General features: G+C 48.1%; 1 protein-coding gene across 1 annotated transcript in view; it reads left to right on the top strand.

The window, feature by feature from the left end:
- LOC147439459 (FAD/NAD(P)-binding oxidoreductase family protein) overlaps positions 1-21570 on the top strand; it is a 92049-nt gene that overhangs the window by 15329 nt on the left and 55150 nt on the right. The window contains exon 2 of the mRNA XM_086485305.1: positions 15511-15583. Coding sequence (XP_086341431.1) covers positions 15511-15583 — 73 coding nt within the window. The remainder of the gene's footprint in view (positions 1-15510; positions 15584-21570) is intronic.

The raw sequence follows: 21570 nt of genomic DNA, 5'->3' as shown, positions 1-21570 counted from the left end.
TTCTCGGTTGGTAGTGCTCCTGTGCCCGATTGGATGCTAGGAGAGGGCTTTAGGTGGATTCCCCCAGGGACTGCAGTTCGGTACTTGGGCTGTCAGGTTGGTTTGGACTTGTCTCCCGAGCAACAGATTGCTCCCCTTCTCTTGTCTATCAGGAGAAAGTTGTTACATTGGAGCTCCGCACGACTTTCTTTGGCTGGCAATGTAGTAGTGGCCAACTAGATGTTTTTTTTTTTTTCCGAGAAAGAGATCCTTCTATTAGTTAATGAAAGCTGCCCATAGGGCTACATCCACCTCTGCAAGAGAGGGCTACAACAAACATGATGGGGAGACTCTCCCAATGAAAAAACAGCATATATACAATGGGGCTAAATCAAGAGATGGGAGGAGGGAAAAGCCACACAGGTGGACAGTAGTGCCATCTGAGCACCCCCTGGACCATGGAGTAAAACGGCCCAGGGCGCCAGAGACGAAGGAAAGCCTCGCGGCGCTCCCGCATGCGGTCGGAGCTGCCCTGTAGTCCCTCAAGCTGTCCTCTGAGAGTATGGATCAGCTCTAGCCAAAAGTCACGAACAGTCTCTGCTGGTGGTACAAGGCGAGCCTCAAAGATGCGGAAACAACGGGCCCGCAAGATGAACCAGAGAGCTAGGCCGCTGATGAGCTCCCAACACTCCTCTCTCTCACTGCTCCACTCCTGTGGAGTAAGGTCTGTAGCAGGCTGGAGTGTAGGTCGACCCCCCTGTATCACTATCATCCTGTTGGTGGAAGATAGCTCAAACTGAAGTGCCGGGCCCGTGAGGGTGGACCAAGCCGCCGCCCCCCAAGTGTACTGTCGAGCCGTGGAGAGGGCAGGCATCAGCCGAAGAACTCGTAGCCACACCTGCTGGGCCGAGGGACAGTCCCAAAGACAGTGTCGCTGACTCTCCACCAACTGGTCACAGGCTGTACATGCGGCCGAGAGACCACAATGTACAAGCCAGCTCCCTACTGCTGTGGCTCTGTGTGCAACCAACCACTGGAACAAGGTGACGCGCCTCGGCTGTCTGGAGTCCCACAACCTCTGCCAAAAAGCTGCCAAGAACTCAACTGTGAGACCCTCCTCCTGCCAATGACGTGCTGCAGCGGGGCGGGCCTCTCTCTGTGCTGCAAGTATATGACGTCCAAGCCGAACAGTGTACTGAAAGAAAGGGACTCCTGGGCGGTCTGCAGAAGAGAATGGGTCCCTCCATAGCCACTCACCAGGATCCCACTGTACTCGTGCCAGTGGACAGCACTCCCAAGCCCATAGCCTCCAGTGTCCTGTCTCAAGAGCTGCTGGGTCAGGGTCTATGACGCAAGTCCTCCCACAGATGCCCACAACTCGGATCCTCTGGAAACAACACTCTGCTACCTGCGGGGCCTCTACTGCAACTCTCTGTAAACGTCCCCCACCCTGAAGCTTGAAGAACAGGGCTGGGACAGTCTCTGAGCAAGCCCTGACTGAAATGAGAACCTCCAGTCGTGTGAAGGCTCCCATCCACCGGGGTGCTACTGGCTCGAGAGGCGTGAGCCAATCAGCTGGAACTGACTCTGAGATGTCCTGACACATGCTCTGAACCCCTCTCATGCCCTGTAGCTGGACAACCTGCACCTACTCTGACAAACCTGTGAACTCTACCCAGTCACCTAGAGAGTGCGCTGGACCTGCTGCCATGGGACCCCAAGAAACATGAGGCCTACTCCCAACCAAGTGCCTCTCTGAGTGCTAACCATGGGGTTCTAGACGAGGGGCTGCCGTAGGCGCTCCTCCGTGCACGTCGGCTGTTGCTGCTCTAGGCCACGCCACAATAGATCCCAAGACCGAAGCAAACTCACAGCGAATCGGTCCTCCAGTCTCCTGCTCAAACCAACTCGGCACAACTCTGTAAAGATCCATCTGGTCGAAGGTTGCCAAGGGCCTCTTGCCTGAGGCACCCTGGCACGAAGCCTCTGCAACAAGAACTCCTTCCAGGGCTCCTCGCCTGGCAGAAGTCCTTTGACGACGAACTTCCCAAGAAGGGCTCTGCTCTGCTGTGCTGGATCAATGATCCCAAGCCCCCCCTGAGAACAAGGAAGTGTGATGACCGACCAAGCCACCTTGGCTCGGGCAATCTGAGTGTCGCGACCAAACCAAAGGAAGTTCCTGATCAGCCTCTCTACCTGGCTGATACAAGAACTCGAGAAGATCCAGCAAGAAGTGATGTACCACATAGTCGCCAACAACACCTGGTTGGCAACTACTACTCTACCAGCCAGCGAAAGTCGTGCTGAGCTCCAATGTAACAGCTTTCTCCTGATGGACAGGAGAAGAGGAGCAATCTGCTGCTCGGGGGACAAATCCAAACCAACCTGACAACCCAAGTACCGAACTGCAGTCCCTGGAGGAATCCACCTGAAACCCTCTCCTGGCATCCAATCTGGCACAGGAGCACTACCAACTGAGAAAGCCACTGTCTTTCTCCAGTTGATCAGTGCGCCCGATGCACAGCAGAAGGTCTCCAAAGCCTGCCCACATCTGTGTAAATTGGCCTCCTGGCCCTCTAAGTATAAGGCTGAGTCGTCGGCAAACTCAGCGTCCAGAAGCTCATCTCCCCGTATAGGGAGTGCTAAGCCCCTCAAACCAACCTGCTGTGACACCAAAAATCTGCTCATCGCCTCCGCATAGAACAGAAAGAGAAAGGGGGCCAACTAGATGTTATTGGCGACTATGTGGTACATCACTTCTTGCTGGATCTTCTTGAGTTCTTGTATCAGCCAGGTAGAGAGGCTGATGAGGAACTTCCTTTGGTCAGGACGTGACACTCAGATAGCCCGAGCCAAAGTGGCTTGGCAGGTCATCACTCTTCCTTGTTCACATGGAGGGCTTGGGATCATTGACCCAGCACAGCAGAGCAGAGCCCTTCTTGGGAAGTTCATCGTCAGAGGACTTCTTCCAGGTGAGGAGCCGTGGAAGGAGTTCTTGCTACAGCGGCTTCGTGCTAGGGTGCCTCAACCAGGAGGCCCCTGGCAACCTTCGACCAGATGGATCTTCACAGAGATGTGTAGAGTTGGTTTGAGCAGGAGACTAGAGGACCGCTTCGCTGTGAGTTTGCTTCGCTCTTGGGAGCTCTTGCGGCGAGGCCTGGAGCAGAGACAGCCTACTTGCACGGAGGAGCGCCTACGGCAGCCCCTTGTCTGGAACCCCATGGTTAGCACTCAGAGAGGCCACTTGGTTCGTAGTCGGCCTCATGTTTCCTGGGGTCCCATGGCAGCGGGTCCAGCGCGCTCTTTAGGTGACTGGTTAGAGTTCACAGTCTTGTCAGAGGAGGTGCATGGTTTCCAGCTACAGGGCATGAGAGGGGTGCAGAGCATGTGCCAGGACATCTCAGAGGCAGTTCGAGCTGAGTGGCTCACGCCTCTCGAGCCAGTAGCACCCAGGTGGATGGGAGCCTTCACACCACTGGAGGTTCTCATCTCAGTCGGGGCCTACTTAGAGACTGTTCCATCCCTTTTCTTCGAGCTTCAGGGTGGGGGACGCCTACATCGAGTTGTAGTAGAGGCCCCGCAGGTGGCAGAGTGCTGTTTTCAGAGGATCCGAGTAGTGGGCATCTGTGGGAGGACTTGTGTCATAGATCCTGACCTAGCAGCTCTTGAGACTGGACACTGAAGGCTGTGGGCTTGGGAGTGTTGTCCACTGGCACGAGTACAGTGGGATCCTGGTGAGTGGCTCTGGAGGGACCCCTTCTCTTCTGTAGACCACCCAGGAGTCCCGTTCTTTCAGTACACTGCTCGACTCGGACGTCATATACTAGTAGCACAGAGAGAGGCCCGCCCCGCTGCAGCACCTCATTGGCAGGAGGAGGGTCTCACAGCCGAGTTCTTGGCAGCCTTCTGGGAGAGGTTGTGGGACTCCAGACAGCTGAGGCGAGTCACCTTGTTTTAGTGGCTGGTCGCACACAGAGCTACAGCAGTTGGGTGCTGGCTAGTGCATAGTGGTCTCTCGGCCGCATGTGCAGCTTGTGACCATCTTGTGGAGAGTCAGCGTCAGTCTCTGGGACTGTCCCTCGGCCCAGCAGGTGTGGCTACGAGTTCTTCGGTTGATGCCTGCTCTCTCCACGGCTCGACAGTACACTTGGGGAGCAGCGGCTTGGTCCACCCTCACGGGCCCGGCACTTCAGTTTGAGCTATCTTCCACCAGCAGGATGATAGTGATTCAGGAGGGGCGACCTACACTCCAGCCTGCTACAGAGCTTACTCCACAGGAGTGGTGCAGTGAGAGAGAGGAGTGTTGGGAGCTCATCAGTGGCCTGACACTCTGGTTCATCTGGTGGGCCCGTTGCTTCCGCATCTTTGAGGCTCGCCCTGTACCACCAGCAGAGACTGTTCGCGATTTTTGGCTAGAGCTGATCCATACTCTCAGAGGACAGCTTGAGGGACTACAAGGCAGCTCCGACCGCATGCGGGAGCGCAGAGAGGCTTTCCTTCGACTCTGGCGTCCTGGGCCTTTTTACACCATGGTCTAGGGTGTGCTCCGATGGCATTACCGACCACTTGTGTGGCTTTCCCTCCCCCCATTTCTTGATTTAGCCCCAATGTACATATGCTGTTTTTTTCATTGGGAGAGTCTCCCATCATGGTTGTTGTAGCCCTCTCTTGAAGAGGTGGTTGTAGCCCTATAGGCAGTTTCAGTAACTAATAGAAGGATCTTTTTCTCGGAAAAAAGAATATTGCATCCATCTCTGATACCTTTGTAACCGACGTGGTACTGACAATGTTAGTCCCTCATCGGATCCATCCTGGACACGTGACGTGACACAAGCCATACTCACACAAAGAGAAGCATAGAGAGCAGACATTGGACTCACCTCCCAGCCATAGAGCTAATACGGGCTCACCCCGGAGCGTGGGAGCTGTAGCTAACGAGCAAGCCTCTAGGGGAAGGGATGGTGTCCCATACCACCAAGCCCACACCAAGCGACTGTGCCGGTAGTGAAACTGGCCCTTAGGGTGGCAGGTTGTAGCTCTCACCCGAATCTTTGCTTGAACTTTATGACACAGAGAAACTTCACGAAACCTGTGAGGAATTAACACTTCAAACAAAGCACGGCCTTGGAGCTAGCTGCTAGAGTGCTTCCAAGCAGACAACGACACCTTGTAGGCCCCAAAGATTGGCGCCCCTTTTGATATTTCTGTTTTCTTATAAAACTTAGGAGAAAACCTGCAAGTTCCTACGAGCTGTCCCACTTTTACCGGGCTGAAAATGACCTACTCTAGCCCGATTTTGCCAGCATAACTGCAGTAGGAGGCTTCACAGTCAAAATCCCCATGTAAAAGGTGACTTTCCTGGCGCATACGAGCACTTTCCCAAACCTGGCGAGAATCTGCAGCACGCAAAATTTTCTGTTTTCTGCCCCGAAAATGCACCCGATCACTTGTAGAGTGATCCCGAACCACCTGGGGTATTAGGGATCAATTAGGGTAAAAACCCTAAACCTGCAAAAATACACAGCAGGCTGTATTTTACTGTTTTGGGCTCCGTTCTGCATGCCGATCGCATCCGTAGTAGCAAGCCCTCGTACTCCTGCACGTGTAGGGCTACTTGTCCTTTGAATCGGACGAGATTTCTCGCGTGAAATCTCTTCGAATTCACTTGTACCTGCGGGGGATTAGCAATTAGCTAATCCAGTACTTGGACAAGAGGCTCTTGCCTCGGCATACGCGCATGAACCCACACAACTGTACATAGAGGTTGAAAGCCCTTGAGCTGGGCATTACGATTCTCTATTCAAAGGGGGAGAGAGGTGTGCGAGAGCGGAATCATCGTGCTACATAAGACAAGGGAGAAGGCAAGCTTTCCATTAAAGTTGTGATCACTTGCACCCACTACTCACACACACTTGTTCACTTGTAGAGCAAAAATCAGCTGAACCCACACTGAACCCACACAACTTTACATACAGATGGAAAGCCCTTGAGCTGGGCATTACGATTCTGTATTCAGAGGGAAGAGAGGTGCGCAAGAGTGGAATTATTGCGCTACATAAGACAAGGGAGTGTTAAAGTTTAGGCATCTCAAGTGAACTGCCAATGTGATCCCATTAGTTTGGCTTTTAGGTATTTACTTTACTTATTTGTCAAAGTCTTGGGTAGGGAAATTTAGTGAGGGTGCTATATAAGCAACCCCTTGCCTCCATTGTATACACATTCAGTTATTCATTGCCAAGGTTGATTGGTTCAGGACTCTCTCTCTCTCTCTCTCTCTCTCTCTCTCTCTCTCTCTCTCGTGCTCACTCCCCTTGGTCTCTACGCTTCCGCATCGTCGACTTTGACATGGTATCAGAGCAGGTGGCTTGAAGCCCTTGGCGTGGAGGAGCGGTCCGGAGAAGAAGCAGCAGCAGCATTTTAAAACGCCGCCCCCCACAGCCTACCTCTCTCCCTTGCCGGCGATCCACAAACTCCCTTTCCCCATCTGCGTTTTGAGACGCTCGGCCAACAGCAACAAACCCCTCCTCTTGTGCGTTTTGAAACGTTGACGCCCTGTAGGCGTTTTCCCACTCAGTCGACGGTGCCACCTCCCCTCCAGTGCCTCTACGCGTTTTGAAACGTTGCCTACGACAGCCAGTCCCCAACGTAAAGTGGCGCCGTCGACTGCGTGGCGTTTTGAAACGCCGTAAGCTACAAGTTGAATATTCCTTGGGTTGCAGTGAGGGAGCCGGTTTGGCTTGGCCTTGGTGGGCACGAAGTCAACAACTTTTGGGGAGATTTGGAGTCTCCCAGGGGCTTCTAGGGCGAGCCTGGAGGAGTTTGGTGGAGAGTTTTATCACGTGGCTTGGAGGAGTGCAGAGTGCTAGGCTTAGAGTGGCCAATTGGTGGGAGTTTCGAGCGGTTTCGAGTTCGAGAGAGGGATAGGAGAGGGTGTGGAGCTGCTTGGCAGAGGCGAGGAAATTGGAGATCTTGCGGCTTGGTTCGTGCAGCCACACTTTGGAGTGCGAGAAGGTTCCCGGAGTTCCAGATCTAGCAACTTCACCATTGCCCCGCCTTGCTCAAGCTCCTACGGCAAATTGAACGGGAATAACTACGCTCATTGGAACTTGATTATGCGACTCTGGTTCTCATGGAAAGGTTTATGGGATGTTGTCGACGGCTCGGAATCTCGTCCCACACGGGATTCCCACAACAGGTACACCCGCCTTTAAGATGAAGAATATCTCAAATCGTGTGTCGATCGGGATACGGCTAATGCGAAGGCAATGTCGGCCATTTCGAAATCTCTTACAAAGGACCATTCTGCAGCTATTCAGACCTTGAAGACTGCCAACGAAATGTGGTTCAAGCTCGTAGGTATGTTTGATCGCGATTCTACGATGCGTAGTCCCTGCCAAGATGCAAATAGATCCCCCCATGTCACAGATGTGGTCACTAGCGTTGAAGTGATCTATCAGAGATAGATTCACTCCTCCTACTCTGCGGTTACAGCGAGAGAAAGATAAGCTTTCAGGGGACCTCACGAAGCGTGAATGCTGCCAAACATCAGAAACCCTCAAAGTCATACATAGGCGCTCCTCGCAAGATGCCAACTCAGCCTCGTGTACAATAGCCTGACCACCTCCAATCTTGTCAGAGGGATCCTCCAACATGTTGAAGTCTCCCCCAACAGACCATTGCTCTGCATGCAGCAAAGACTCTACAATATGAGACCAAAACTCTGCTCGTGCACTTGCTACATTGGGCGCATATATGTTCAGGAAACCCATGAGGTGGTCTTGAACTTGCATAGTAATCCACTGAGCCCTGCCTGGCACAATAATACCTCTGCTCACAATGGCCAGCTGCCATGAGTTCGCAATAGTCATACATACCCCTCCTTGGATGTCACGTGACACATCCAACCCTATGTGTCCGTGGACAAGCTACAACATGATCAGGGTTCAGTAAGTCCAGTCAGTCTAGATTCTTATGATCTGGCACTTTTGTGAGTCTATTCGTAGACCGTGCATGCCCAGTCACTTAGCATAGATGCATATCCTCTGGTTGCACACAGCATGATCATCGGCATTCCCATCAGAATCCATTAGAATCAGTTAGGGGTTTTTTCCAGTGCATTTAGCCTATTTTCCCTATTTTTGACATTTTTCACTTATTAATTTAAGTGACTTCCCAACAAAAGTAGGTAGGGCAATTTTGCTAAGTTAATATATAAGCAAACCCAAGTTAGTACTCAATGGCAGAAGAGGCAGCAGGAGCTTTCCGCTCAACAGGCATCTTCTCAGCATGAACCCGCAGTACCCTCAGCACCCGCAAGCCTTGGCGACCTCCCTCCCCAAGCCTAGCGTTTTCAGTTTGCCATCGCCAGCCCCCACCATTGCTTGGCGTTTTTCAGCATTCCTTGACCGCAGCAGATACATACACCCTAGCGTTTTTGCATCTGCCAGCGTTTTGCAGATCTATCGCCATCACCCCAAAACCTCAGCGTTTTCACTAACGCTAGTAGGCAGCCCAGCGTTTTTGATTTTCAGCCAATCTGTAGAGCAGAAGAGGCACGTTTTCAGCAGTTAAGGACAGCAGCAGATTCAGCCCTAGTTGGTTGTAGAAGATAGCCATTTTCAGCCCATAAAAACGCAGCCAAAACAGTCATTTTCAGCCACCGAAACAGCCCCGAAATTCAGCAGATAGAAGACCACAGATTTCAGCCCTAAAGTCGTCGTCGTCATCATCGTCCTCGTCATCGGCATAGTCCCAAGTTGCATCAGTCCATTGCATACGCATTGTACCACTTTGTGCAATCAAAAGTAGACCACTCTTGCCGACGAGAGTGGGGCCTTCGGAGGAGGGTTTTACAACGTCTCTGGTGTCGTATCTCTCTTCTCTCTCTATCTCTCAGTCTCGTCCACTCGCACGCACAGTGTCCATTCACTTTGTTTGTGATCATAGCACTTTCCATTAAGAACGGAAGGCTCTACCTGCCATAAGAACTAAAAGGAACCTTGAGCACAATTCGGAGCACTCATCTTGAGCAAAGCGCAAACATTCATTCCGTTGCACCTAACATTGGTATCAGAGCTTTGGCAGTGTTCTGCATCACTCACGGAAGGAACCATAAGAACCACAAGAATTTTTTTTGCTTGTTGAGGTTGCACGAACCCCAGTTCATTTGGGCGTGTCGATTCCTAATCGTGTTTTGTTGAAGAGTGACAGGAATCCCAAGAAAGAAGGGCTTGTCCAGCCTCCCCTTGTGTCTCTTTTCACTCATTGAGAGCGGACCGTGCACTTAGCGGCCGGCCAATCGATGTGAGGTGGGAAAAAGCAACCTTTGTGTGAGCGCAAGGCCGCCAAGGGGTGCGCCCGCTGTAAAGAGTAGAACTCGGGTGAAGAGAAGATCCTTCTCAGACGCGGTTTGCAAGCAAAAGAAAACCTCAAGAACCTCAAGAACCCAAGAACCAAGACCCTCAAGTACCCAGGTTCCTCGTGAACTTAAGAACCCAAGACCCCCAAGAACCCAAGTTCCTCGTGAACTTAAGAACCCAAGACCACAAGAACCCACAAGAACCCACGACTTTAGAATGGTCATCACTCGAAGCGGAATGGATACTTCGCTTGGAGGTGATGAGCATGAGAGAGGCGAAGAAGAATTTTCCCCACCAGGAGGTTTTTCCGACCCTCCCCCTTCCCCATCTACGTCAAGAATTGCACTAACTCCAATGGAGGAGTTGGAGCTGTTGCTTATCGAACTGAATTCACAACACGAAGCAAGAAATACCGTAAGAATGGCAGCCATAGTGCGTGAGCACGAGCAAGCACGCTTGGAAGCCACAAGCCAAATTGGATCGTGAATGCAACGAAAGAAAAGCATAAATGGAACGCAGACGTGCAGAAAGACAAGCAGAATTTGATCGCGAAAACAAAGCAAGAAGGGAAGAGTTCTTGTGACTCTTTTGTCAAGCTCAGGTACAGATGCGAGAGATTCGGGAAAAGGAGACTCTCTTAGTCTCTTCTTCTCTAAAGCATGACACACAGGATTTGCATGATTGTGTGAAGCATGATGATGATTTGATTGACAATGATAAGCACAATGATTTGCATGATGATAAGCATGATGATTTGAATGACAAGCATGATGATTTGGATGACAAAGATAAGCATGATGATTTGAATGATATTGCTAAGCATGATGATATGGATGCCAATCACAAGCATGATGATAGGCATGAAGATGATGTGATTGTTCACAAGGAGGATGAGTTAGTTGATGCTTTTTCTAGCGAAGCTAACCTCGTTGCAGATTCGATCAATCACGAAGAATCAATCTTGACTTTCGAGTCGAGGTCCACAGAACCCCCACAGGAAGATTCGATAGATTCCGAAGAATCGATCTTGGCTCTCGAGCTTAGGTCCAAAGAACCCTTACAGGAAGTACTTTGTGTTTGAATGATTTGTCAGCACGCATTGTACGAGTGTTTCATTCGTGATCGTTTCCTGTATTTTCGTCAGCGTCTTTATGTGATCCCTTTTCCTAGGCATGACATATTGTACGTTGAGCACGTTTCACTCATGAAATGAGCACGGATGTATGCAGATTACTCATGAAAAGATAAAACGTTTACACCCAAGGAAGTCACATTCCATGTCTCTTCCTTGGCACGACACAATTGCAGAAAGAGCACATGAAAGTATGAGCACCAAGCTTGGGCATTTCCATTTTGTTTTGCCACAGTTGATTGCTCTAGATCATAAGAGAAAGACTCGATCTCATTGTTTGCACGTGTTTGATGAACGGGTTGTCACTCCGTCTCTATGTTCATCTACATTGCATACACAATCTTTAGAGAAGACAAGATTTTTTCCCTTCACTTTACATGGAATAGGTATGTTCATGGTTTTGTGTTAGAAACGGTTTCAGGAATTTTCAGCCATGGAGATTCTTAAAGAAGAAAGAAGCATGACTCTCGACGAAGTTGAAGCATTGAAGGAGCCACAAAAGACTGTCGCTTTCGGCGCCGCCCAGAGAAGCAAGCGTTGCAAACATTTATGAAGTTCAAGTCCCGCACGACCCACACATCAGAGTGGGCCGGCGAAGAGTCTCTTCGAGGATTCCGGATGCTATTGGCGATCTCCCTCGACGCCATACAGTTCGGTACCAGTACCTCACTTTGAAAAGGAGGGGATGTCACGTGACACATCCAACCCTATGTGTCCGTGGACAAGCTACAACATGATCAGGGTTCAGTAAGTCTAGTCAGTCTAGATTATAAGTGATCTGGCACTTTTGTGAGTCTATTCGTAGACCGTGTATGCCCAGTCACTTAGCATAGATGCATATCCTCTGGTTGCACACAGCATGATCATCGATATTCCCATCAGAATCCATTAGAATCAGTTAGGGGATTTTTCCAGTGCATTTAGCTTATTTTTCCTATTTTTGACATTTTTCACTTATTAATTTAAGTGACTTCCCAACAAAAGTAGGTAGGGAATTTTGCTAAGTTAATATATAAGCAAACCCAAGTTAGCACTTTCTGGCACAAGAGGCAGCAGGAGCTTCCCGCTCAACAGGCGTCTTCTCAGCAAGAACCCCGTAGTACCCTCAGAACCCGCAAGCCTTGGCGACCTCCCTCCCCAAGCCTAGCGTTTTCAGTTTTCCATCGCCAGTCCCCACCATTGCTTGGCGTTTTTCAGCATTTCTTGACCGCAGCAGATACATACACCCTAGCGTTTTTGCATCTGCCAGCGTTTTGCAGATCTATCGCCATCACCCCAAAACATCAGCATTTTTTATTTTTAGTCAATCTGCAGCAGAAGAGGCAGTGTTTTCAGCAGTTAAGGACAGCAACAGATTCAACCCTAGTTGGTTGCAGAAGATAGCCATTTTCAGCCCATAAAAACGCAGCCAAAACAGTCATTTTCAGCCACCGAAACAGCCCCGAAATTCAGCAGATAGAAGACCACAGATTTCAGCCCTAAAGTCGTCGTCGTCATCACCGTTGTCGTCATCGGCATAGTCCCAAGTTGCATCAGTCCATTGCATACGCATTGTACCACTTTGTGCATCAAAAGTAGACCACTCTCGCCGACGAGATTGGGGCCTTCGGAGGAGGGTTTTACAACGTCTCTGGTGTCGTATCTCTCTTCTCTCATTATCTCTCAGTCTCATCCACTCGCACGCACAGTGTCCATTCACTTTGTTTGTGATCATAGCACTTTCCATTAAGAACGGAAGGCTCCACTTTCCATAGGAACTAAAAGGAACCTTGAGCACAGTTCGGAGCACTCATCTTGAGCAAAGCGCAAACATTCATTCCGCTGCACCTAACACTGGATACCTCCAGATCCAAATGCAGCTGACCGAAATGTCTCATAGCGACCACGCAAAATTTGACCACATCGTCCAATGCAGCTGTCACAGAGATGATGCTCCTGTAGCATAAGAATATCAATCTCGCCACCCACAGGCATCACTGAAGTTCTTGACACAACCGACCCCTCTGATAGTGAAACTGGGGTCCTTCTAATCCTTGCATATTCCATGAGACGATCCTCATGGAGTCAATGAGAAAAAACAGATGCTACAATAGCAGCGAACCTTGCTATCTTAGAGGCCGGCTTTGATGGGGAGTAATCCGCATCCGAGCGATCTCTAGACAGACGCAGGTGAAGTGACTGTCCCACCCAGGCCCAAGCTGAGCGTGCAGTCCGTAAGGCTACATCCTATGTCCAAGAATCCTCATGTATAAATACATACCAAGGGCAGCTTTGAGTGTCAACAAACAAGTGTACTACAACGTGCTTGCAACCTGCTGTATCTAGCGGTGTCACACTAAACTTTGCTAAAGGCCAAAGTGTTTGTACTAGATTTGTCATCCTAGAGGTCTCCCCCACTACCGGGCCACTCCGTGCTGGCATGGCCAAAGTATTGTCGTAATTCGTCGCAAACTTGTAAATGTCCTGCAATGGTGCAATGAATTGCACAATACCTCATTTTGGTATGTTGGTGGCAATCCGAATAGATACAACATGTGTAAAATGACTTTTGGGTTTTTCAAGGCCTTCGTCTTGTGGACGAGGTCCTTAAATTCCTGTGAGTAAGCGTCCAAAGCTTTCTTTCCCATATCCAACTTGAATAGTTTCTTGTAGCATTTGATCTTGTTCACTTGCACGAAGCAATCGCAAAAAACCAACTAAAAATCTATCCAAGCTGTTGGCTAAGGCTATAACGTTGCCCACCATGTGTAGGCCTTGCCCTACAATATGATATGTATTTGACCGATACGTTGGGCGTCGGTAAACGATACAAATCAAAGTAGGCCGTCCATTTCGCCAACCAAGAGTCAATGGCAGTCTCTTCGAACTCCTTCCGCTCCCCTTTGAAGGGGTCGGGATGGAATTGAAGAGGCAAGTGCTCATGGCCACAGGTGAAAACTGGACCGGCATGGTGCGTGTCACGAGGCTGTGACAAACTAGCTATATTTGTTGGCTTCTTTCCCTTGATCTTTTTATTTAATTTTTGGGACCCTCTTTTTGAAATCACAAATGCCCGAACATTGCATGGACGGTGTGAAACGGCCGTTAGCCGAGAGTTTCACCCGCACAAGTCAAGGCCAGGTAGCCATGAGATGGTTGGGCCGATCGGCACTAGAATCTGACTAGTAAAAAAGTGGCTAGGCTCGGTTAAATTTAGGCCTTGGTAGGACTTTATAAGCTTTTATAAGCTGGTGGGTACTAGGAATCAAACAAAAAGGAGCAAACCGGACACATGGCAGTAGGAGAGCAACCTGTAGGTCTATTTGTTTGTGCTTGGATGTGCGCATGTACGCATTTGTGTTCTCTTCTCTCTAGCTATAAACTCCAGAAGTGTCATTCAAGAGCGGCCACCCAAAATTGAGGAGGCTGTTTTTTATCGTTGTGAACACTGTGTGCTTGCGTAGTGGGTGTAGGTGATCAAAGCTTGAATCGAAAGCTTGCCTTCTCCCTTGTCTCATGTAGCGCGATGAGTTGCTCTCGTGTATCTCTCTCTCCCCTTTGCACATATGGTAATGCCCCTCTAGTTGGGCTTCTCAGATGTCCCATGTATAGTTTTGGGGATTTTATGCCGTTTGCCAAGGCAAGAGCCTTTTTGTACAGGAACTGGATTAGCTAATTGCTAATCCCCCATAGATACGCACAGTTCCATGGCGACAAATTGCGAAAATGGAGAGTTTTCTCGTGTGTGAACTCATCCGATTCGCAAGGGAACTATCCCATTACATGCAGGAGCTTTTGAGACACGCGTAGACGTGTTTGCTCCGCTCAAAATGATGCAAAACAGGGAATTACAGCCTGCTGTGTTTATTTGCAGGTTTAGGGTTTTGCACCTAAACTGTAAGGTAATGCTAGGGGAGCCTCGAGAAAGCCTTGGGTGCTTATTCAAGACAATCTAGAGAGATTTCCCGTGAGGAATCACGTTTAATATAAAGGGAAATTGACCCTACGAGTGCGGGAGCTTGAGGGCTACCAACAAGAGTGATCGACACGTGAATCGGAGCGCAAAACAGAGATTTACAGCTTGCTGCGGTTTTCGGCAGATGTAGGGTTCGGCCAGCTTTGATGCCTACAAGTCCTAGGAGTTTCAAGGAAGCTAGGGAATCACCGAAGAGGTGTTGTGGTGAAAATTGGAGGCCAAAAACAGAGAATTCAGCGTGCTATAATGCAGAGTCGATTCACACTGGCCGGACATATTGCAGGTGCCCAACCTGCCCACCTTGATGTCTAGGGACGTAATGGACAAGGTGGTAATCTCACAGCAACACACGAACAGAACTGAATACTTTAACACTTAAACTTGTAACCACCAAAGTATTCGCGACACGAAGTGGTGGAGTTCCACTCCCAAATGCACTGGCCGCAAAGTCTAGCGCCCCATTCGGTACTTCTTTTTGTGATTGTGCTACCAAGCTGATCTGCCAAGAGTGCCCCCCTGGGCATTCTTTTAAAGGCCCCTAGCCAAAAATCAGTTAGTACAAAAAGCGGGTGTTCTTAAAAGCCATTGCTAAAAGCTTGAGCGCGAAAAGTCAATGCTGCCCCAAAAGTCAACTGTTTTAAGTTTTAGCCAAGTAAGCTGCGTCAACTTATTTTGCGCATGCTTTTTCTAGAAACATTTTTAAGTTAATAATGTTTTGTTTTATCTAGTTTTGTTTCGTAGCACATAAAGTGATTTAGTTTTTTTTTTTTCTTTGTGTCCCTTGCTTTTATAGTTTTATGAGTGATTCGTTAGTTCAGACTATTCTGAAGTTATGAAGGTATATGTTTTTGAAAATTCCGCTGCAAGTTGTGGGCTGCGACGTCTTTGAAGGATGAGCGGAGGATAGAAGGAAATAATTTTATGTCTTTTCAGAAAGGCAGCTACTTTCGAACTGTAACTGCCATTGTTTTCATTTTTCTGATGGGACATTAGGTTCTTCTTGTGATATTACTCAGTTGAAGCTCTAATGATTAAAGTTTTTGTTGAGGCATTTGGATATGACGAGTTCTTTGTTTTTTGTGCAGAATACAAAGGATGAGTTTGATGTTGTGATCATAGGGGGAGGGATGGTTGGCGCTGCTGTTTGCTGTGGTTTAGGTGAGACATCATTTGCTTCAAGTAATCAATTTGGTCCTTTGAAGTTGCCATGCAGTCCTATGTAGTGGAATGCCAAGGCTTTTTTCATTAACTGGCTAATGAGGCCTTTGGAATAAATTCTGTTTTAAGAAAGTCTTTCCTTCCTATTTTCCAGTGTAGTACATGCCCCCCCCCCCGCGCTTTTAAACTCATATATCAATTTGTCTTAATGGCTGACTGGAGGTTGATCTCTCTCTCTCTCTCTCTCTCTCTCTCTCTCTATATATATATATATATATATATATATATATATATATATATATATATATATATATATAGGTTTCGTGCAGGCAACAGTTTATATATATATCTATATATACATCTATATATAGAATAGATGTATATATAGATATATATATAAACTGTTGCCTGCACGAAACCTATATGGCAGCCTGCATGAGCCTGTATCTGCAGTTTACGCTCCTCTAAGGGTGGATTAGCTACCCTCAGCCTGCGCGCGTACAGCTCGTCATCAGCTTGTGCCACGGTCAGCTACCCTCAGCTTCTGCGGATCTCCTCTGTCTGCGCGCGATCCTATACAGTAGACTGCCTGCGTCAGGGATTTCTAGCAGGTTAGGGTTTGGCCTAGGTGCTTCTTCACCTATGCAGTTGTGTGTGTGTGGTGTGCAAGCAAGAGGGTGTGTACAAAAAAGTGTGTGTGGGTGTGTGTGTGCAAACAACAGGGTTTGTGTACAGCTAGCCTCTGTGTGTGTGTGTGAATAGCATTCAAAACACCAAAAAAAAAAGAGTGTGTGTGTGTGTGTGTGTGTGTGAGCTTCACATGGATTCGATTGAGCAGTGTATATACAAGCGCCGGAAAGCCATGGAAACTTCGGACATAGATGCTTTAAGTTTTATCAAAGAATGTTTGCATGAGGACTTCCAGGATGCACATCAAGCTTGGAAAAGATCCGCCCCCGTCATGGAAGTGCGCATTCCTATACAGGAGCTTATGGACCTTGTTGCTCAATACAGTGTAACAGGGAGCGGGGGGAACACAACCCAAACGTTCCGAAATGGCGTTCCGGACAAGTCCCGTTCCCGAAACGGAGATGGGAACGGAATGCCGTTTCGGAACGGGGTGTAACCGGAATGTTGTTCTGGAATGGGGGGAACGAAGTGCAACATGAGGCGGGACGGCAAAACGCGGGGCGGAACGGGCAAAAATAGGCATTTGGGGGCACATTTGGGGCTGTTTGGAGAACATATTCGGTGCAATTTGAGGGCAGGTTAGGAGGCAGATTTGGGGGCAGTTTTGGGGTTGTTTAGGAGTTTATTTGGGACTAAGCTGAATGGAGGTAATGCAAGCCTTACTATAGTGGACCGTTCCGGCCCCGTTCCCGTTCCGGCCCCCCCTCCTCCTCCCCGTTCCCGTCCCATTCCGGACCCTCCCGTTCCGGTTCCCAGTTCCCGTTCCGGGTAACTATGGCTCAATATGCACGTTATGCGGTGATTCTTTTTTTCTCAGGTAGAATGCCTACTGCTCAGGATGTAGGCCATTGGGTTGACTTCTTAAACGGCAAGCAGTCAGAGGGGTTTAATTTGGTGCGCGAGGTTTCTATGAAGTCTTGCTGGCAGACATGGATGCTCGGGATGCTTTGCTTGAAACGTCTCCTCTTTTCTTCAATACGCAGATGACTCCTGTACTCCCCTAGGCTCTCACTAAGGACTATCAGAGCCTCATTTGTCACAAGTGTCCGGTCTGGGTTGAAGTGGTTGACTTTCCTCGCACTTGGCGTCACTTTCTTCCCTTGTTGGCTGCTCAGCTGATTTAAATGAGCTAACTCCATTAAAATTTATGCTTTTGGGATGCAAACACAAATCGTTTTTGTATTCTGTGTGACACGGATATTCCCACACTAGCAGGTATTTCGATCGATTCTGGGGATGCAGTGGTTGGAAAGCGTCCATTTAAACTTAAATGGGACAAATTTGCAAATTCTTGCTTCCGCTGTGGCAAATTTGGTCATATGCAATCCGAATGTCCGAAACCAAATTTGCAACCACCTCCTTCAGCTGTCCCTACCCCTCAACCGCCCTCACCTTTGAAATCTTCTACTGAGGTTCAAACCAAAGGTTCTTCATCCTCCTCCTCGACAGCTGGGGTGAATAAAGGCAAAGGGAAACAATTACAATTGTTTGCACTTTTTGCTTCTCCAAATATTAAAGACAAAGGAAAAGAACATGTTTTAATCTCTCAAACTTGGATAGTGTCCAAGAAACCCACTAAAGCCGCTTCAGCTCGTATTCCGGCATCTTCTCGTAATTATGTGCCCCCTTTGAAGAATGTTGCTAAAAAAAAACTTCCTTGTAATGACAACACTTTTTTGGTTGAAGCTTGGGACAAGGTTGTTCGCTCTTACAAGGAAGTTGTTACAGGAGAAGCCTCTTCATCGCAAGGTGCCTTTATTTTCAATCATCTTGGTTCAGGTCTTGACCCACCTCCTCAGGTACCTACAGCTGGGGAGGATGTGTCGATGGGCACTGGTACTTGAGTTTTTCCCCCTTTTTCTCCCTTTTTCCCGTTTCGTGGCCCACTGTATATACCATATAGAATGCATAGTTCTTTGAATTGCATCTCCTATAATGTGCGTGGGTTATGCAATCACGACAAGTGGCGGCTCACCTCGCACTATGTACATACATGTAAAGCGGACATTGTGGTTCTTCAAGAGCATAACCAACATCAATTTGCAGGACATGCTTCTTACTTTGCGGGCTGCTGGATAGCTTATGCAGGATTATCTGGCTATTTTGGAGTGCTTATACTTGTTCGGCATGAACTCTTCTCGACCTTGGTCTTCAATGACCCGGCTGGGAGATGGATGGTCATCCATTGTATTGTTAATGGGGAAGTTTTCGAATTTGGAGGATTATATGCATGCACAACTTCTGCAGATAGGACACAGTTGTGGAGTGCTATCTCCTCTTATTGTTGGCGTTCCAATGCATTTCTCTGTGGGGATTTTAATAATGCATCAAACCTTGCGGATAATACTGTTGGGCATTCTCAGGTGCTTCATATGAAACGGCAATCATGGGATTAGTTTATGTTGACATGTAATGGGCTTGATTTGTGGCCCTCTTTGCATGCGGCTGATCCAGGATTCACTTTTCAGCATAATGCTCAATCTATGTATTGCGCTCGGTTGGATCGTTGGTATCTTTTTCACATGCAATAGTATGATGACTTCGTATGTGAGATGAGGATTGATTATGGTATGTGTCTCTCAGACCATTTTCCTGTATGCTTGAATCTTCGTTTTGGCTCTTTTGATGTCTATGACTGCCTATCCAAGAAGAGACTTTTGCATGTCAATAATGCTTATCTCAAGCGTGAGCTTTTTCGCGCTATGATTGTGGATTGATATCATCCCGCCTTTGATCTCTCAGATGAACGTTGATATGGACATAGCTTGGTTCCGCTTTCTTATGCGTGTTCAATGTGTTATCCAGGATTATTTGTCACAATTAAGGGAACAGGTTACTTAGGCAAAGGATGCTTGTAGCAGATTAATGCACTTGGCTAATCATTCTTCTCTTTCTTACACTCAAATGACTGAGTTGCTTTCTGCTCGCACTATGTTACGCACAATGATGAGAGGAAATTGGCCAAATGGCAGACTCGAGCTCGTCAACAGGCTTTTGCAGATAAAGGATGCGCTTCTAAACAATTCTTCCAGCATTTGCATCACTCCAGGCAATCTCAAGCTCTACGGAGAGTTAAATTACCTTTCAAGGGAGTGAACCTCCACTTTACGGGAGCTAGCACTAGCCCTACACTCTCATTATGGCAAGATTTTTGAGGCCCCTTCTTTTCCCACGAGAGAAGCTCGCGAAGCGCGTCACATGTTTCTATCGCATGTTACTCCCATTCTTTCCATGCAGCAGGCTCAAGACTTGGAAGCTGTTTTCAGTGAGTCGGAATTGTATGCAAGCTTGCTTGATTTGGGCCGGTGGAGAGCTCCTGGTTGGGATGGTCTCTCTGTGGAATTTTTCTTGTCTTTCTAGGATTATTTGAAGTTACCTCTGTTGTTCATGATGAATACAACTTGGGAATAACAGGAATTGCCCTCCTCTTGGAAAGAAGGTTTGCTCAAGTTGATACCTAAGCATGCATTGTGTGAAGAATTCTCTCATTGGAGGCCTATTACACTCATGCTTGTGGTATACAAATTAATGGCAAAAAATGCTTGTTAATCGACTCAAGTGCTTTCTGCATGAAGGCTTGCATCAATCTCAATACGGCTTCATTCCACGACATCAAATATTGATAACCTCGCGAATGTCATCGTTGGTATGGAATATGGGAAATATACTCGACATGATGTCTTGGTTATGCAGGTTGACATTGAAAAGGCATTTGATACTGTTCTTTGGGATTATATTGCGGATACCATGTAGCACTTGGGATTTGGCCCTAGGCTATCCCGTGTCGTGCTTTTCTTGTATGCACATAACACTTCTGCAGGCTTGTTGGATGGATCTCTCACAGAATCTTGGCCTTTGGGACGGTCGGTAAGGCAGGCATGCCCTCTTAGTGCTTTGTTTTATGCGATTGCTACTCACCCCTTGTTTATGTATTTGGATTCCTTGACTTCCACTGGTAGATTACATGGCCTGACATTACCTTCTGGACGGCAGTTTGCTGGTCAGGCCTATGTGGGTGACTCTTTGTTTATGCCTCGCAATCACTATGATGATGTACAGGAAATTATGCTTACTCTTCACTTGTTTGGATTGGCAGCAGGTCTCAAGGTTAACTTTTGTAAATCCAAGCTATTGCCTCTGAAAGAGTGTGACTGGCATATGATATTGTGGCCTGGGGAGATTGTTCCTCCGCACGTTTTGCTTCGCCATTTGGGTTATCCGCTGGGTTGGTATGTATCAGCTATGCAAAAACTGGATTGGGTGCTCCATTGTCTGTATTCCAAGTTAAATTATTGGAAATTGTCCACGTGGCCACTTCATGTGCGTCTCAGGATTGTCCAATGCATCCTTGTAGCTTATGTGCAGTTTTGCTTGTCTTCGCTATCTTGGCCTCGGTTGCGCTCGCAGTCCCTCATGTCCAGTATTTTAGAGAATTTTTGGCGGACCTCGTCTAGCGCGAAGGGTCTTCGGCTTCTATCTATGGACAAGCTATGTTCTCTCAAGCTGCTTGGAGGGTTAAATATTTTGGACTTGTGACGTCATGTTTTGACTCAGAAAGCTATGCTGTTGTGAGTTTTGGTGGAGCAGCAACAACCCTGGGCTCTCATGGTCACACATTTGTGTACGCACATTGTCATCCCATCTTTTGGTCATTGGAAATTGACTTATTGGGATGTTTTTGGGAAGCTTGAAGGACACATTCCTGGATGTCCCTTTACTTCTTCTCTCATTGTTGATTGGAAGACTGTCACTTCGCATTTGGCTTGGCATGGTGGACAATCCTCTGTGGGTAACTCCCTTCGTTTGGAGAGTCTGCATTGGAGCAGGGAGCAGGGCCTTCGCGTCAACTTTGGTTCAATGGTCTCCTCGCCAAGCGTATTTTCTTTCTCAAAAGGAATCTGTCAGGTACATCAGGTAGTTGATGACTCGGGTTATGTTCTTTCGTTCGCTGATGCGGTGTCCCGCTTTCGGTTGGGTCCTCACTATTCTCCTCTTTGGCGGGAAATTCAAAGGATGCTTGCTGATCACTCACCCATTCCTCCTTTGCATGTGGACTCCCGCTTCTCCGATTGGAATCTGGCTACTACTAGATTGGACTGCATTTCAGCAGACAATGTCTATGCCATCCTTCAGCCTGATGTATGGATTGTGCATCATGATAATCAACTGTGGTCGCTTTCGGAGTCATCCTTGTGGTGGCACCACACATTGTCTCGCATTTGGCAAAGTCATCTACCTTTGAAGGAACGTGTTTTCTTGTGGTGCTACTTGGTGGGAGCTCTACCTGTTGGCAGTGT

The sequence above is a fragment of the Adiantum capillus-veneris genome, chromosome 16, assembly GCF_014529385.1.
Source record: "Adiantum capillus-veneris isolate H3 chromosome 16, ASM1452938v2, whole genome shotgun sequence".
Lineage (NCBI taxonomy): Eukaryota > Viridiplantae > Streptophyta > Polypodiopsida > Polypodiales > Pteridaceae > Adiantum > Adiantum capillus-veneris.
The sequence above is the reverse complement of the archived record's forward strand: the minus strand, read 5'-3'. Positions and strand labels throughout refer to the sequence as shown.